A 19,233-nucleotide genomic window follows, 5' to 3' on the forward strand; every position below is an offset into this window, starting at 1 on the left:
AGAAACGCGTGCGCGCCGACGCTGGTTGTCCAGCTGTGGCCCAGCGTCCAGTCTCTGATTCAGCGCCGGCAGAACAGCATCACCATGGCAACAGTGCGACGCGAGCCGTTGAAAAAGAGGACTCGTTCGTTCGTGTGAGGTAAATAAACGTTTAATCTTAACAATTTTTTACTTAGCGAAAAGTAAGCAGAAAGTCTATTAATGAGTTTTGGATTAAGATAGAGAGCAATTTGGAAATGGAAACTGTTAGGTAATGTTGTCTAGTGAGTTTCAGGTTAACTGGTAGTCTGAACTGAAACATTTCAGGTAACGTTAGCTAAAAGGCTAACAGTTTCTAGCATTAGACAACAGCTGCTAAAATAATTGAAGCTCATTGAATACTGTGGATAACGTAAAAGCTACAATAAGCAACAAGAATAATAATAACAACAACAACAACAATAATAACAATAATAATAATAACAATAATAATCAAAACAACAACAACAATAATAATAATAATAATACAATATTAAGCAACAGACGAACTACCATCTCTGACTGTACATCCACAAGGTGGACCAACAAAGCAGGTGTGTACAATTATAGAGTGGACAGTAAGTGGACTCATTGTTTAAAAAGTCCAGCAGCACTGCTGTGTGTGATCCTTTTAAACCAGCACAACACACACTAACACACCACCACCACGTCCGTGTCACTGCAGTGCTGAGAATGATCCACCACCCATAATACTTGCTCTGAGGTGGTCCTGTGGAGGTCCTGACCATTGAAGAATAAGATAAAAGGGGGCTAACAAAGTATGCAGAGGAACTGATGGACGACAGTGGAACTGTAGAGCTACAAAGTGCTTCTATATGGTTAGTGGAGCTGATAGAATAAGAGTATACATACAAGGAGGTGGTTTTAATGTTGTGGCTGATTGGTGTATTATTTGGTATTGTATTTAGTTACATCCGTAAAAGACCGTGGCAGTCTTTTCAGTGACTTTTGCAACTGTTCTCTTTGTGTGACTGAATAACGAACAAAAAACTTCTTTTTATAGAAAGTTATTTTAAAAGTTAATTGTAGATGACAGTTAACTTAACTGAAGTCTGTCTGTACTTCTTTATATTATTTTTATTATGGGAAACTTCTTCTTTCTCACTACTAAAAATACTTGTTTTACTAAAATACTTGTTAGTATACTTGTTATACTTGAGTTTTCTCTCTGACATTGCAGTAAACATGGACAGCAAGTAGAACTTTGCTAATTCATTGGCCTGTAAAAGATCAGCACCATGCAACATGTTAATAAACTCAGACATGAATGTGAATTACACAGACACTGAGCTAAAATAAATGGTAGACTTCCATATGGTAGATGGGGTTATTAGATGTACAGAACAACATAAACAGAATGTCCTGTCTCTAAATAGCTAAATGTATAAACAAAAAATACAGAACCTAAATTGCACAGATTTTCTATTTCAGGTTATTTACTGCAATAAACTAGCAGATTTACTAAAACTTAATAACAGGCTTTCAGTCTGTTAATCCCTATCCGAACCCCTATACTTCTGCAGGTGCAGTGAGACAGAATTCATTCTGCAGCAAAGCAGTCAATGTATGTATAGGATAGTTTTAATATTTGCCATATATGTATATGTGATATATGTGTGTGATAAATATTTATGGTATGTATATAGGATGTATTAGTAGATGTAGTAGTAGTAGTATGTTTAGTAGTATTGTGTATGCGTAGTATAGTATTTATATTTACAATATTGTTCACTTTTATAATTATTATTCTTGTATGCAATTACACTGCCTGTCAAATAAAAGGTCACCACCTGGATTTAACTAAGCAAATAGGTAAGAGCCTCCCATTGGAAGCTGAAACTACTAAAATCGGGTTAAGAACTGTCCAACGCATTATTAAAAAGTGGAAGGACAGTGGGGAAACATCATCTTCGAGGAAAATCTTGAATCTTGTCATCAATACAAGATCTTGGGGAAAAATTAATGCAACTCTGGACAGAAATAAATGTTGTGACATTGCAGAAGCTTGTGGAAACGATGCCACAGCGAATGTGTGCCGTAATCAAAGCTACAGGCGGTCCAACCAAATATTAGAGTGTGTGACCTTTTTTTTGGCCGGGCAGTGTATATGTTATTTTCTATATATAATATTCATATAGTTGTCATTTTGGTTCACTTTTATAATATTCTGATTATTATTATTATTATACTACTTGCTGCAATTATCTTAATAAAATACTTTCTGCTGCACAATCTGTAGTATAAATCTACTATTTTATCTATAAGGATGTGAAAGGAGAAGAAAACGGGAAATAAATAGTATCGCAGTGGTTTGGGGGCTATTCTGGTCCAGTTATGGGAGAGTCGGCGGAGATCTGGCATCCGGATTTGGGCCAGCGTATTTGGCCCGATTCTGGGCAGTCATTCAAAAAGAGTCAGAGCCGACACGGGCTGCCCGCACTGAACCAGATGCGGCAGGCTCGGCTGGCAGGAGTTGCGCCGGAAGTGGGCCACAATTACAAGGCTAGCTGGGATATTACAAACTAATCAAGCTCGTCAAATTTCAGACATTGTTCACGTAAACAAAAATCTCAATGGGAAGCACAAGATTCATTTATTTATAGACGGTGCTGTTTATGGTTTTACATTTAAAAACATGAACAGTTAAAAAATAACAACAAACACAACAACAACAATTTAATAATAATGTCACAAATCTGTACCCAAGCAACAAGCTGTAATTTATCTAGCACCACTAGATGGGAACGATCTCTGTACAACATTTTGAACTTCACTTTAAAAGTCAGTTCAGTGTGTTTTACTGTAGTAAGAATAGCTCCACATGTTTTGTATGTAGTGTTTATGGTATTTAAGCTGGATGGATAGATGGAAGTTAACATGTAATCTAAGGTGACTCTTAAGTTTATTCGCTGCTGTTGGCTTATAAAGTTTTACTGAACAAACTGGCTCGTATTTTGGCACTGATATACCTTCCTGAATGGTGATCTGCTTGGTTGACACAACTAGCACAAGTAATCGTGGTCTACACCCCACAAGCGCTCTGTTGTACTGCACATGCGCTGAATGCTACCATCCTGAAACTGCTAATGTTTCTCAATCTTGGACCTCACACCGGGTCCCCAAATTAAAGCAATAAGCTTCCACCGAGATTTGAACTCCGATCGCTGGATTCAGAGTCCATAGTTCTTACCATTACACCATGGAACCACAAAACAAATGTTTTGTAATGAAGAATTGAGCACGAAGGTTAATAATTACACCATTAACTCCACATGTTTTTTATGTAGTGTTTATGGTACTTAAGCTGGATGGATAGATGGAACATGTCAGACATCCCAAGTTGCAAAAACTCATTTCAGGGAGCTAAAAAAAAAAAGCTAAAATCCTCTCGCACACAGCAAAGGATATGGGTGATAACAGAACTTTTAGGAGCTGCTTACTGAGCTACTAAACTAACTGTTCAAGTCACAAACACATTAATGTGTACTACATAGTGCACCAGCTAGTGTGCAAGATAATAGATTTATGTTCCCTACATAGTGAACTAGATTGTATATTAATAAAATAATTTATGTTTTTTACTTAGTGTACTAGATAATAGACTTATGTTTCTTACATAATGCTTTAGGTAGCGTATTAGTTAACGGATTTAGGTTCCCTACATAGTGCACTAAACTGAATATCAGATAACGAATTTATGTTCCTTACATAGTGCACTAGATAGCATCTTAGATATGAATTTATGTTCCCTACGTAGTGCACTAGATAGTGAATTAGACAATTTTTAAATTTTCCCTACACAGTGCACTAGAAAGTATAACTAGATGATGATTTGTGTTCCTTACATAGTGCACTAGATAGTGTATTACATAATTATGTACCCTACATAGTGCACTAGATTGTATATTTGATCATAGATTTATGTTTCCTACTTAGTGCACTAGACAGTATATTAGACAATTGATTTATGTTTCCTACACAGTGCGCTAGATTGTATATCAGATAATGGATTTAATACGCGATCGTATTAATAAAGTCTGTGTCGCCTTCGTGCGCGTGTGTGTGTGTGTGTGTGTGTGTGTGTGTCGTTCTTGGCCGCTCGTTCTAGATTTTGGGAGATTTTATCTGACTTGTGGGAATCAGGAAGCCGCTATGTATATGCGTGAGACTCTTTTTCTGTACTTTATTTTACAAAAAGCCAGAGTGTACAATGAGAGGGGGAATTATGTTTCTTATTATATAATTGTTTCTCAACAAAAACCCCAGACTTCATTAGTTTATTACATTAATAAAATTACTTTTTATTCGCCTACAAACTGTAGTGGGTTTTCACATTCACATGATGAACTAATAAATACAAAATCATTTATTAGTCAAAGCAAATTGATGATACATTCACCTCATACATCATGATACACTGCTCTTCCCTACATGAAAGTACAGGGGTTGGACAAAATTACTGAAACACCTGTCATTTTAGTGTGGGAGGTTTCATGGCTAAATTGGACCAGTCTGGTGGCCAATATTCATTAATTGCACATTGCACCAGTAAGAGCAGAGTGTGAAGGTTCAATTAGCAGGGTAAGAGCACAGTTTTGCTCAAAATATTGCAATGCACACAACATTATGGGTGACATACCAGAGTTCAAAAGATGACAAATTGTTGGTGCACGTCTTGCTGGCGCATCTGTGACCAAGACAGCAAGTCTTTGTGATGTATCAAGAGCCACGGTATCCAGGGTAATGTCAGCATACCACCAAGAAGGACAAACCACATCCAACAGGATTAACTGTGGACGCAAGAGGAAGCTGTCTGAAAGGGATGTTCGGGTGCTAACCCGGATTGTATCCAAAAAACATAAAACCACGGCTGCCCAAATCACGGCAGAATTAAATGTGCACCTCAACTCTCCTGTTTCCACCAGAACTGTCCGTCGGGAGCTCCACAGGGTCAATATACACGGCCGGGCTGCTATAGCCAAACCTTTGGTCACTCGTGCCAATGCCAAACGTCGGTTTCAATGGTGCAAGGAGCGCAAATCTTGGGCTGTGGACAATGTGAAACATGTATTGTTCTCTGATGAGTCCACCTTTACTGTTTTCCCCACATCCGGGAGAGTTACGGTGTGGAGAAGCCCCAAAGAAGCGTACCACCCAGACTGTTGCATGCCCAGAGTGAAGCATGGGGGTGGATCAGTGATGGTTTGGGCTGCCATATCATGGCATTCCCTTGGCCCAATACTTGTGCTAGATGGGCGCGTCACTGCCAAGGACTACCGAACCATTCTGGAGGACCATGTGCATCCAATGGCGGTGCCGTGTATCAGGATGACAATGCACCAATACACACAGCAAGACTGGTGAAAGATTGGTTTGATGAACATGAAAGTGAAGTTGAACATCTCCCATGGCCTGCACAGTCACCAGATCTAAATATTATTGAGCCACTTTGGGGTGTTTTGGAGAAGCGAGTCAGGAAACGTTTTCCTCCACCAGCATCACGTAGTGACCTGGCCACTATCCTGCAAGAAGAATGGCTTAAAATCCCTCTGACCACTGTGCAGGACTTGTATATGTCATTTCCAAGACGAATTGAAGCTGTATTGGCCGCAAAAGGAGGCCCTACACCATACTAATAAATTATTGTGGTCTAAAACCAGGTGTTTCAGTTATTTTGTCCAACCCCTGTAAGTACAAAGTATCGGTATCGGATCGATAACAAATTTTGCAGTATCGCACACCACTAATACAGATGTGCTAATGGAGATGTTTTACTGCTAAGCTGCTGTTCAACTCCAGTCCAGTTGGTGGCGCTGGTGCGTCTTAAGTTGTTCTGCCAACCGCCATTAAACATCATAAGAAGAACAAGAAGCTGCTGTGTTTGTGCTGTAGAGCCTCATCTGTAAGTAAAATATGTATTTAATTATAACCCTTATATTTAATTATAACCATATTCTAATTAATAATAAAACTAGAGTTCATAATAAAACATCACTGTGAGGATTTGAGGAGCTTTAACTCCAGTTTTATTTAAACACACAAACTATTAGCTGCTCCGCTAACTGTTAGCATCACACATGATTCAGTACTGATGAACCGATTCATTTGAACCGATCCAGCAAAATGAATCAATTGAGCGGAACTGATTGAGTTTCTTCATGATTAAATCTCACAGTTTTATATAAACACGTCATATTTTTGAACTTTTTTTATAGTTGAACTTTGTTTACAGGTGAACTTTGTTTACAGTTGAACTTTGTTTACAGTTGAACTTTGTTTACAGTTGAACTTTGTTTATAGTTGAACTTTGTTTACAGTTGAACTTTGTTTATAGTTTAACTTTGTTTATAGTTGAACTTTGTTTACAGTTGAACTTTGTTTATAGTTGAACTTTGTTTACAGGTGAACTTTGTTTACAGGTGAACTTTGTTTATAGTTGATCTTTAATTATAGTTAAACTTTGTTTATAGTTGAACTTTGTTTACAGTTGAACTTTGTTTATAGTTGAACTTTGTTTACAGTTGAACTTTGTTTATAGTTGAACTTTGTTTACAGTTGAACTTTGTTTATAGTTGAACTTTGTTTACAGTTGAACTTTGTTTATAGTTGAACTTTGTTTATAGTTGAACTTTGTTTACAGTTGAACTTTGTTCATAGTTGAACTTTGTTTACAGTTGAACTTTGTTTATAGTTGAACTTTGTTTATAGTTAAACTTTGTTTATAGTTGAACTTTGTTTACAGTTGAACTTTGTTTATAGTTGAACTTTGTTTACAGTTGAACTTTGTTTATAGTTGAACTTTGTTTACAGTTGAACTTTGTTTACAGTTGAACTTTGTTTACAGTTGAACTTTGTTTACAGTTGAACTTTGTTTATAGTTGAACTTTGTTTACAGGTGAACTTTGTTTACAGGTAAACTTTGTTTATAGTTGAACTTTGTTTATAGTTAAACTTTGTTTATAGTTGAACTTTGTTTACAGTTGAACTTTGTTTATAGTTGAACTTTGTTTACAGTTGAACTTTGTTTATAGTTGAACTTTGTTTACAGTTGAACTTTGTTTACAGTTGAACTTTGTTTACAGTTGAACTTTGTTTACAGGTGAACTTTGTTTACAGTTGAACTTTGTTTATAGTTGAACTTTGTTTATAGTTAAACTTTGTTTATAGTTGAACTTTGTTTACAGTTGAACTTTGTTTATAGTTGAACTTTGTTTATAGTTGAACTTTGTTTACAATTGAACTTTGTTTATAGTTGAACTTTGTTTACAGTTGAACTTTGTTTACAGTTGAACTTTGTTTATAGTTGAACCTTGTTTACAGTTGAACTTTGTTTACAGTTGAACGTTGTTTACAGTTACACTTTGTTTACAGTTGAACTTTGTTTATAGTTGAACTTTGTTTACAGGTGAACTTTGTTTACAGGTGAACTTTGTTTATAGTTGAACTTTGTTTACAGATGAACTTTGTTTATTGTTGATATTTGTTTACAGTTGAACTTTGCTTATTGTTGATATTTGTTTACAGTTGAACTTTGTTTATAGTTGAACTTTGTTTACAGGTGAACTTTGTTTATAGTTGAACTTTGTTTACAGGTGAACTTTGTTTACAGGTGAACTTTGTTTATAGTTGAACTTTGTTTACAGGTGAACTTTGTTTATTGTTGATATTTGTTTACAGTTGAACTTTGTTTATTGTTGATATTTGTTTACAGTTGAACTTTGTTTATAGTTGAACTTTGTTTACAGGTGAACTTTGTTTATTGTTGATATTTGTTTATAGTTTAACTTTGTTTTTAGTTGAATAGTCCAGGGCTCCAGAGTGCGACCAATTTGGTCGCACATGCAACCTAATTTCTCAATGGTGCGACTAAAAAAAATCTTAGGTCGCACCGGTGCGACCAGCTGTTCGAGGGGAAAAAAAGTCTCAGCGACTCTGAAAGTCTCCCTGTGGTTCAACAACAAACACACAATCAGAGATAGTGAAGGGCGGGACAATATTGTAGCGGCGGTATGTGACATTCAGCTCAGCCAATCAGAATGCAGCACCTGGTTTGTGTGTGTGCGTTCGGACGCTCTGCAGTTTGTTTAGTTTTGTATATGAGACTCGCCGTATAGCCCCAGGATTGAAGTTCGGGTGCTGGAACTAGGCGGTATAAAGTGTTGTAACGCTCTTTGAAGTCCTGACTAAACAGTTAAAGTGACTCGACCCTGTCGTGTGTTTTTATTCCCACACCTCCACCACCGCGCAGCAAAAGACCCGTCCCCACCGGACAGCGGCTAGGTGAGCCGACCCTCTACAGTAGCAAGTGGCTAATGCTAGCGGTAAAGTGCGGCAATAGTGAAAGTAAAAACACAACAATGTTTACGTTAAGTAAAATATAAAAATAACTAAAAGAAAATGAAATATCAGTATACATGTAATCACAGTACACAGTGAGTGCACCGCAAGCAATTTTGGGAATCTGTGTAAAGCCGATAATATAATGCACTGCAATTAAGATTACACTCTAGAGCCCCATACACACACACACACACAAACCTACACAAATATACACACATACATACACAAGTATACATACACAAAAAGACCATGGCCGGCAATAGTGCATTTGTGACTGATTGTAATACATTTCGAATTAAAAAGCTGAAAAAGCACAATGCATCTATAAAACACATTACATGCCAGGATAAATGCACTGCCCAAGTGTCCCCTCTCCTTGCTGCCTTTCAGCGGCAGGCAGCAGCAAATAGATCATCAGACGAGGCCATGTTGACCAAATTGTTACTTAATCATTTACAAGTCAATATTGCCTATATGGACAACGATTAAAAAAAAAGTGAACCTGTAAAACTGCGGTGTTAAATGCGATCCGGTCGAAAATTTGGGTGCACCTAACTTTTGTGCTGGTGCACCTAAGAAAAAAAGTTAGGCGCACCAGTGCAACCAGTGCAAAAAGTTAGTCTAGAGCCCTGATAGTCTGTCTGTCTGTCTGTTAGATCTTTAATAATGCAGTCAGCAGAAGAGGGAGACGTCACCCCTGTGGATCTACAACATGAAGAATTTCAGAAGAAAATAATACAAAAGGAGGAAGATGATGATGATTTCTTCTGTAAGTAAATATAGAGCATGATGCCACTTTCCCACCAGACAGTGTGGTACAGTACAGTGTCTGGATTTAAGTTTGAATCTAACTAGGATTTATTTATGATCAGAAAACCAAACCCACAACCTTCAGTTTCCTCCAGTTGTTGAGATTCTTCTTCTCATATTGATGAATTTCAGGTGAAGTCACTTTAATCCCTGCAGAACTTGTGGCTTCTGTGGAACTGCTCTTCTCAGAGGACCAACAGTGTGGAGGTTTCCAGATGAAGCCTGTGAAGAAAGAAGAACCTGAAGATAAAGATGAACTCAGTAAGACTTGAGCAAAATCATTTCTCCTAATTTGGTCGTGTCTGAATTTCTTGTAATATTTTTGTATATTTAGTGCAGAAGTGAGCAGGTGAGTGAAATGAGGAGACAGAAGATAAAGAAGATTAAACAGATCATGCTGACTGTACCGTGTATAGACTAGTATATAATTACAGAGTAATGCCAGGTGAATACAAGTGGCTGAATGATTGGGTAATGAATGAGAAGAAATAAAGTCGAGTATATAAGCTGATATATTCAATATATACGTGACTGTTTGTGCTGATGGTCCTGGAGAGATGAGTCTGCACCTTCCATCCAGATCTTAACTGTCCTCATTGTGGGTCTCAGATGTCTGATGACTGGGGTGTACTTGGGGAGCAGGAACAAAGACTGGTGATCAGACTGACCCAGGTGGGGGAGGGGTGGAGCTTTGTGTAAACAATAAAGACTCCATCTGGGTTCACAAAGGTCTTGTATAGCTGCGTTAGCATTAGCATCTTTAGGGATATAAACTGCTGCAGTAACAATGCAGGAAAACTCTGGTGGTTATAATACCTAGTTATAAAGGGTCTACACGTTATAACCAGGTATTCCAGGTCAGCAGAGCAGTAGGTATTAACAGTGCAGAGTCCATGCACCATGTGTTGTTTACATAAAGGCAAACACTACCACAGAAGCTCTTCATCACCTTCATCAGCTCTTCATCAGTTCCATCAGCGTTGAATTGTCCAATTTGCATCGTGCTTCCTCTCTGTCTATGCCGAACCCTGCCATGATCGAGGAGATCGAAGCTAACCCACATCCTGTCCCCCATAGAGAACGGTCCCAACTTATTCTGATTTGGGGTTGTATTGTTATTATTATTATTAAATCTGCTGAAACCCTGTTTGAACAAAGGTTTATAGGTCGTGTTTTTTGACAGATAGTATAGAAGTACGTGTCTGTTAGTTCTAACTTAAGTGCTTAATAAAGAAGTTGGTCGTTACTACCAACAATAACAAACTTTTTTTTTTTTTTTTTTTCACAAAACAAAGAGATTTCAGGTGAAGGAACCTCGATCCCTGTGGACCACTTCACCTCTGAGGAACACCTCACCCCAGAGGACCAACAGTGTGGAGGTTTCCAGATGAAGCCTGTGAAGAAGGAAGAACCTGAAGATAAAGATGAACTCAGTAAGATATTTTTTATCTTGAGTAAAATAAGATTTGGATTGAATAGAATCAGAGGAACCTGGGATGAAGCATCATACAGTGAAAGCTTGTATTGTGCTCATGCAGATCAGTGTGACCAGGAAATGATGAATGCAGGATGAATCACGTTACAGGACTTTAGCATCAGATCTCAGTTTAACAATTACTAACAGTATTTATTATTTATAATGTTATAAATGTATTTGATTATTTATAATGTTATAAATGTATTTATTATTTATATTGTTATAAATGTATTTGATTATTTATAATGTTATAAATGTATTTATTATTTATAATGTTATAAATGTATTTATTATTTATGTTATAAATGTATTTGATTATTTATAATGTTATAAATGTATTTGATTATTTATAATGTTATAAATGTATTTGATTATTTATAATGTTATAAATGTATTTATTATTTATAATGTTATAAATGTATTTGATTATTTATAATGTTATAAATGTATTTGATTATTTATAATGTTATAAATGTATTTGATTATTTATAATGTTATAAATGTATTTTATTTATAATGTTATGAATGTATTTGATTATTTATAATGTTATAAATGTATTTGATTATTTATAATGTTATAAATGTATATTATTATTTATAATGTTATAGATGTATTTGATTATTTATAATGTTATAAATGTATTTGATTATTTATAATGTTATAAATGTATTTGATTATTTATAATGTTATAAATGTATTTGATTATTTATAATGTTATAAATGTATTTGATTATTTATAATGTTATAAATGTATTTGATTATTTATAATGTTATAAATGTATATTATTATTTATAATGTTATAGATGTATTTGATTATTTATAATGTTATAAATGTATTTGATTATTTATAATGTTATAAATGTTTTTGATTATTTATAATGTTATAAATGTATTTATTATTTATAATGTTATAAATGTATTTGATTATTTATAATGTTATAAATGTATTTGATTATTTATAATGTTATAAATGTATTTGATTATTTATAATGTTATAAATGTATTTGATTATTTATAATGTTATAAATGTATTTATTATTTATAATGTTATAAATGTATTTGATTATTTATTATTTATAATGTTATAAGTGTATATTATTATTTATAATGTTATAAATGTACAGTGTATCACAAAAGTGAGTACACCCCTCACATTTCTGCAAATATTTCATTATATCTTTTCATGGGACAACACTATAGAAATAAAACTTGGATATAACTTAGAGTAGTCAGTGTACAGCTTGTATAGCAGTGTAGATTTACTGTCTTCTGAAAATAACTCAACACACAGCCATTAATGTCTAAATGGCTGGCAACATAAGTGAGTACACCCCACAGTGAACATGTTCAAATTGTGCCCAAAGTGTCAATATTTTGTGTGACCACCATTATTATCCAGCACTGCCTTAACCCTCCTGGGCATGGAATTCACCAGAGCTGCACAGGTTGCTACTGGAATCCTCTTCCACTCCTTCATGATGACATCACGGAGCTGGTGGATGTTAGACACCTTGAACTCCTCCACCTTCCACTTGAGGATGCGCCACAGGTGCTCAATTGGGTTTAGTCCATCACCTTTACCTTCAGCTTCCTCAGCAAGGCAGTTGTCATCTTGGAGGTTGTGTTTGGGGTCGTTATCCTGTTGGAAAACTGCCATGAGGCCCAGTTTTCGAAGGGAGGGGATCATGCTCTGTTTCAGAATGTCACAGTACATGTTGGAATTCATGTTTCCCTCAATGAACTGCAGCTCCCCAGTGCCAGCAACACTCATGCAGCCCAAGACCATGATGCTACCACCACCATGCTTGACTGTAGGCAAGATACAGTTGTCTTGGTACTTCTCACCAGGGCGCCGCCACACATGCTGGACATCATCTGAGCCAAACAAGTTTATCTTGGTCTCGTCAGACCACAGGGCATTCCAGTAATCCATGTTCTTGGACTGCTTGTCTTCAGCAAACTGTTTGCTGGCTTTCTTGTGCGTCAGCTTCCTTCTGGGATGACAACCATGCAGACCGAGTTGATGCAGTGTGCGGCGTATGGTCTGAGCACTGACAGGCTGACCTCCCACGTCTTCAACCTCTGCAGCAATGCTGGCAGCACTCATGTGTCTATTTTTTAAAGCCAACCTCTGGATATGACGCCGAACACGTGGACTCAACTTCTTTGGTCGACCCTGGCGAAGCCTGTTCCGAGTGGAACCTGTCCTGGAAAACCGCTGTATGACCTTGGCCACCATGCTGTAGCTCAGTTTCAGGGTGTTAGCAATCTTCGTATAGCCCAGGCCATCTTTGTGGAGAGCAACAATTCTATTTCTCACATCTTCAGAGAGTTCTTTGCCATGAGGTGCCATGTTGAATATCCAGTGGCCAGTATGAGAGAATTGTACCCAAAACACCAAATTTACCAGCCCTGCTCCCCATTTACACCTGGGACCTTGACACATGACACCAGGGAGGGACAACGACACATTTGTGCACAATTTGGACATGTTCACTGTGGGGTGTACTCACTTATGTTGCAGCTATTTAGACATTAATGGCTGTGTGTTGAGTTATTTTCAGAAGACAGTAAATCTACACTGCTATACAAGTTGTACACTGATTACTCTAAGTTATATCCAAGTTTCATGTCTATAGTGTTGTCCCATGAAAAGATATAATGAAATATTTGCAGAAATGTGAGGGGTGTACTCACTTTTGTGATACACTGTATTTGATTATTTTCTGCTTCAGAACTGAACAAGGATTTCTGCTGCTCCTCATGTCCACGTTCCTCTACAACCCAAAATCAGCTCCACAATCACATCAAGAGCTGCAACCATGATAAATATGAGACTCTGGTGAAGATTAAGACTGAACATGAGGATCTGACGCCCACCAGAAGCTCCAGTAATCAGCAAATGTCTTCTGGTACTGTCAGCATTAACACCTCTCTCAGTCCCACACAGGAAGAAGGAAACGTCTGCTCACAGTGTGGGAAGAGCTTCAGTACCCAGGGTGCTCTCACAAGACACCAGCGCATTCACACTGGAGAGAAACCGTATCAGTGCTCACAGTGTGGGAAGAGTTTTTATCAAGAGGGTCATCTCAAAATACACCAGCGCATTCACACTGGAGAGAAACCATATCAGTGCTCACAGTGTGGAAAGAGTTTTAATATACAGAGTAATCTCAAATTACACCAGCGCATTCACACTGGAGAGAAACCGTATCAGTGTTCACAGTGTGGAAAGAGTTTTAATAGACAGAGTGCTCTCAAAACACACCAGCGCATTCACACTGGAGAGAAACCATATCATTGCTCACAGTGTGGAAAGAGTTTTAATGGACAGAGTGCTCTCAAAACACACCAGCACATTCACACTGGAGAGAAACCGTATCAGTGCTCACAGTGTGGAAAGAGTTTTAATCAACAGAGTGATTTAAAAAGACACCAGCGCATTCACACTGGAGAGAAACCCTATCAGTGTTCACAGTGTGGAAAGAGTTTTAATCAACAGAGTGCTCTCAAAACACACAAGCGCATTCACACTGGAGAGAAACCATATCAGTGCTCACAGTGTGGAAAGAGTTTTAATATACAGAGTAATCTCAAAACACACAAGCGCATTCACACTGGAGAGAAACCATATCAGTGCTCACAGTGTGGAAAGAGTTTTAATGGACAGAGTAAGCTCAAAACACACCAGCGCATTCACACTGGAGAGAAACCATATCAGTGCTCACAGTGTGGAAAGAGTTTTAATCAACAGAGTGCTTTCAAAAGACACCAGCACATTCATACTGGAGAGAAACCGTATCAGTGCTCACAGTGTGGAAAGAGTTTTAATCAACAAAGTGCTTTCAAAAGACACCAGCACATTCACACTGGAGAGAAACCATATCAGTGCTTACAGTGTGGAAAGAGTTTTAATATAAAGAGTGAGCTTAAAATCCACCAGCGCATTCACACTGGAGAGAAACCGTATCAGTGCTCACAGTGTGGGAAGAGTTTTAATCAACAGAGTGCTTTCAAAAAACACCAGCGCATTCACACTGGAGAGAAACCGTATCAGTGCTCACAGTGTGGAAAGAGTTTTAATCAACAGAGTGTTCTCAAAATACACAAGCGCATTCACACTGGAGAGAAACCATATCAGTGCTCACAGTGTGGAAAGAGTTTTAATGGACAGATAGATCTGAAAAGACACCAGCGCATTCACACTGGAGAGAAACCGTATCAGTGCTCACAGTGTGAAAAGAGTTTTAATAGACAGAGTCATCTCAAAATACACCAGCGCATTCACACTGGAGAGAAACCGTATCAGTGCTCACAGTGTGGAAAGGGTTTTAATATACAGAGTAATCTCAAAAAACACCAGCGCATTCATATTTTACAGAAATGATGCTCACAGTGTTGGGGAGAAATGTTTAGCAATGAATGAATTATACTGTGTAATAATAGGTCATTAATTACACAGTTAACATTAATAAGTAAATAGTAATAATAAAAGTATAAATCTTTAGGTTAAACTATTACTGGGAAATAATGTGATTATCTATAGTGGAGTAAATGGTGGGTAGAACCAGGAGGTTTAGAGCCTGATGTAAGTGAATGCTATCAGTTAATAGTGGAAGTGAATTGAAAATAAAAGGTATTGGATCGGCTAGCATATATTGGTCTTAGTGATACTGTGCTTGATTGGTTTTCTTCATACATTTCTAGACGTGTACAGTATGTTCACAGTAACTCCTGTTACTAGTGGTGTCCCTCGGGGCTCTGTCCTGGGGCCTCTACTATTTATAATTTACTTGCTTCCCATTGGACGTACAGGGGTTGTATAATAACTGAAACACCTGGTTTTAGATCACAATAATTTATTAGTATGGTGTAGGGCCTCCTTTTGCGGCCAATACAGCGTCAATTCGTCTTGGAAATGACATATACACGTCCTGCACAGTGGTCAGAGGGATTTTAAGCCATTCTTCTTGCAGGATAGTGGCCAGGTCACTACGTGATGCTGGTGGAGGAAAACGTTTCCTGACTCGCTTCTCCAAAACACCCCAAAGTGGCTCAATAATATTTAGATCTGGTGACTGTGCAGGCCATGGGAGATGTTCAACTTCACTTTCATGTTCATCAAACCAATCTTTCACCAGTCTTGCTGTGTGTATTGGTGCATTGTCATCCTGATACACGGCACCGCCATTGGATGCACATGGTCCTCCAGAATGGTTCGGTAGTCCTTGGCAGTGACGCGCCCATCTAGCACAAGTATTGGGCCAAGGGAATGCCATGATATGGCAGCCCAAACCATCACTGATCCACCCCCATGCTTCACTCTGGGCATGCAACAGTCTGGGTGGTACGCTTCTTTGGGGCTTCTCCACACCGTAACTCTCCCGGATGTGGGGAAAACAGTAAAGGTGGACTCATCAGAGAACAATACATGTTTCACATTGTCCACAGCCCAAGATTTGCGCTCCTTGCACCATTGAAACCGACGTTTGGCATTGGCACGAGTGACCAAAGGTTTGGCTATAGCAGCCCGGCCGTGTATATTGACCCTGTGGAGCTCCTGACGGACAGTTCTGGTGGAAACAGGAGAGTTGAGGTGCACATTTAATTCTGCCGTGATTTGGGCAGCCGTGGTTTTATGTTTTTTGGATACAATCCTGGTTAGCACCCGAACATCCCTTTCAGACAGCTTCCTCTTGCGTCCGCAGTTAATCCTGTTGGATGTGGTTTGTCCTTCTTGGTGGTATGCTGACATTACCCTGGATACCGTGGCTCTTGATACATCACAAAGACTTGCTGTCTTGGTCACAGATGCGCCAGCAAGACGTGCACCAACAATTTGTCCTCTTTTGAACTCTGGTATGTCACCCATAATGTTGTGTTCAATGCAATATTTTGAGCAAAACTGTGCTCTTACCCTGCTAATTGAACCTTCACACTCTGCTCTTACTGGTGCAATGTGCAATTAATGAATATTGGCCACCAGACTGGTCCAATTTAGCCATGAAACCTCCCACACTAAAATGACAGGTGTTTCAGTTATTTTGTCCAACCCCTGTATCTTTAGGAAATACAACATTCAATTTTACTGTTATGTGGACGACACCAAACTATACCTGTCCACTGTGCTCACGGCTACTCTTCCTCCTCCATCTCACTCTGATTGTCTAATAGAATTAAGAACATGGTTCTCTTACAATTTTCTCAAATTAAATGCTGAAAAAATTGAAATTCTTCTTATAGGTACAAAATCTCCTCTCTCTAAAACTAACAAATTCTTAGTGATGATGGAGAACTCGTCGTCTCTCCTTCCACTCACAAGCTTTCATTTAATGCACATATTAACAATATCACACGATCTGCTTATTTCCATTTACGTAACATAAATCGTCTACGTCCATTCCTTTCTCCTAGAAGTGCTGATGTTCTTGTTCATGCCCTGGTCACATCTCGAATTGATTATTGTCACTCTCTCCTTTTTGGACTACCTCATATGGGAGCTAGAGCTTTTAGCTACTCTGCCCCACATCTCTGGAACTCTTTCCCTCCTGACATTCGCACCATTGATTCAATCCCTAGTTTCAAAACATGCCTTAAAACGTATTTCTTTAAACTTGCCTACCCTTAATCTGTGTCGTTAATTATGTACTGATGTTTCGTATTGTAAGGTGTCCTTGAGTGTTTTCAAAGGTGCCTATAAATAAAATGTATTATTATTTTTATATGTTGGCACAGATGTTACTTATATAACTTGTTTCACACATTTTCATTGTTTGGCTTATATAACTTGGTACAATCAGTTTTGTACAATCTGATGTTTTCATATACTTGAGCAATTGTTACAGTCTGGGCAAATGGCCACCTATCCAGTCTAGAATTAGTATTGTTATGGTCATTTATGTGTCATTTATGTATTTTGCTTGTTATAGCTTGTTTGCTAATAAAATATCTACATATTGAACCTTAATCCTCGGTCAGTTACAGTGCTTGTAACTTTTATAGTGTTAACTTGTAACTTGTTCTAGACTCTATCTTTGTAACTTTGATTATTAACATTGCTAGAATTGAAGTAGCATTTAACTATTGTTAAATAGTCTGTTGATGCATTAATCTGTGTTTTGCTGATTGGTTAAAGTGGCTTCAGGTGCCCTGTGTTAGAGGCCTAGGTGTGAATTGGGGGGCAGGGCTAAACTTAGTATAAAATTAAATCTCTAGGTTTTTTCTACTAATCTAAACTAACTTGGGTAAGTACTATCAGTGTCTGACTATCTGTTCAATCTATCAAACTTTTTTCTCAGCATGTGCTACTCAATTATTCCTGTGCTAATTTCTCACAGACCCTGCAGACATCAGAGGGCACATTATAGGAACAGTAACGCCAGCAACCTCATCTACCCCCAACTGTTGCAACAGTCTCAAACAGTGGTGGTAGGTGGGGTCTGGAACTGTCAATCAGCCGTCCAGAAAGCTGACTTTATCTCAGCTTTTGCACTTTCTCACAGCCTTGACTTCCTGGCACTGACTGAGACATGGATCACCCCCGAGAACTCAGCAACACCAGCAGCCTTATCCTCTGCCTACACATTCTCTCATACACCGAGAGGATCTGGCAGGGGTGGTGGTACAGGTTTGCTCCTGACCAGGAAATGGCAATTCACTACTGTGAATGTTTCTCACCTTAACATTTCATCTTTTGAATTTCATGCTATTACTGTTACTTTTCCGATTACTCTTCATATCATTGTCATCTACAGACCACCTGGCGCACTGGGAGACTTCATAGAAGAGCTGGATGTTCTTCTGAGTTTCTTCCCTTCAGATGGAACTCCTCTGACTCTTCTTGGTGACTTTAATCTCCCTACACTTCAGTCCTCCTGTCTTCTTCCTCTTCTTTCATCTTTCGACCTCCTCTTTAACCACAGCCCTCCGACACACAAAGGAGGCAATCTTCTGGACCTGGTCTTCAGCCGTCCAGCTTCTGTTCTGGACCTCACTGTCACCCCACTCCACCTCTCTGACCATCACTTTGTGTCCTTCTCTCTCTGTCTCCCAACTCTTCCTACCTCCAACCACACTTTCACCCTTACAACACGCCCCAATCTTCACTCTTTATCTTCCTCCCTGCTGATCTCTAACATCCTAACTTCACTACCTAACCCTGACATACTTGCTACCCTTCCACTCAACTCCGCAACTAATACGCTACTCTCTTCTCTTTCAACATCCCTCGATCAGCTCTGTCCTCCTACCCTCAAGCGAGGAAAACCTTCTCACCCTGCTCCTTGGCTTTCAGATGCACTGCGCAGCAACAGAAGAGAATTAAGGGCAGCTGAGAGAAAGTGGAGGAAATCTAAGCTCAGTGTTGATCTCCACTCCTACCACGATCTGCTGTCCAGGTTCTCATCTGATGTGACTGCTGCAAAAACATATTTTTACAAAGCCAAGCTTGAACAATCTGCTGCTGACCCACGTAAGCTTCATGCTATCTTTTCCTCTCTTCTAAACCCTCCTCCTCCTCCCCCTTCTGCCTCTCTCACTGCTACTGACTTTTCAACATTCTTTCAG

At 38.4% G+C, this 19,233-nt stretch overlaps 2 protein-coding genes across 2 annotated transcripts in view; one reads left to right on the plus strand and one right to left on the minus strand.

The window, feature by feature from the left end:
* Positions 1-19,233, minus strand: part of LOC134326913 (zinc finger protein 850-like) — a gene marked incomplete at its 5' end in the record, with an annotated part of 54,543 nt that overhangs the window by 3,418 nt on the left and 31,892 nt on the right. The gene's annotated exons all lie outside the window — the stretch shown is intronic.
* On the plus strand, positions 9,799-15,055 carry LOC134327005 (zinc finger protein 271-like). The gene is made up of 2 exons (XM_063009095.1): positions 9,799-9,884; positions 13,624-15,055. The coding sequence occupies exons 1-2, from the start codon at positions 9,799-9,801 to the stop codon at positions 15,053-15,055; spliced, it is 1,518 nt and encodes a 505-aa protein (XP_062865165.1).

Source organism: Trichomycterus rosablanca, chromosome 14 (assembly GCF_030014385.1).
Source record: "Trichomycterus rosablanca isolate fTriRos1 chromosome 14, fTriRos1.hap1, whole genome shotgun sequence".
NCBI classification, from domain to species: Eukaryota; Metazoa; Chordata; class Actinopteri; order Siluriformes; family Trichomycteridae; genus Trichomycterus; species Trichomycterus rosablanca.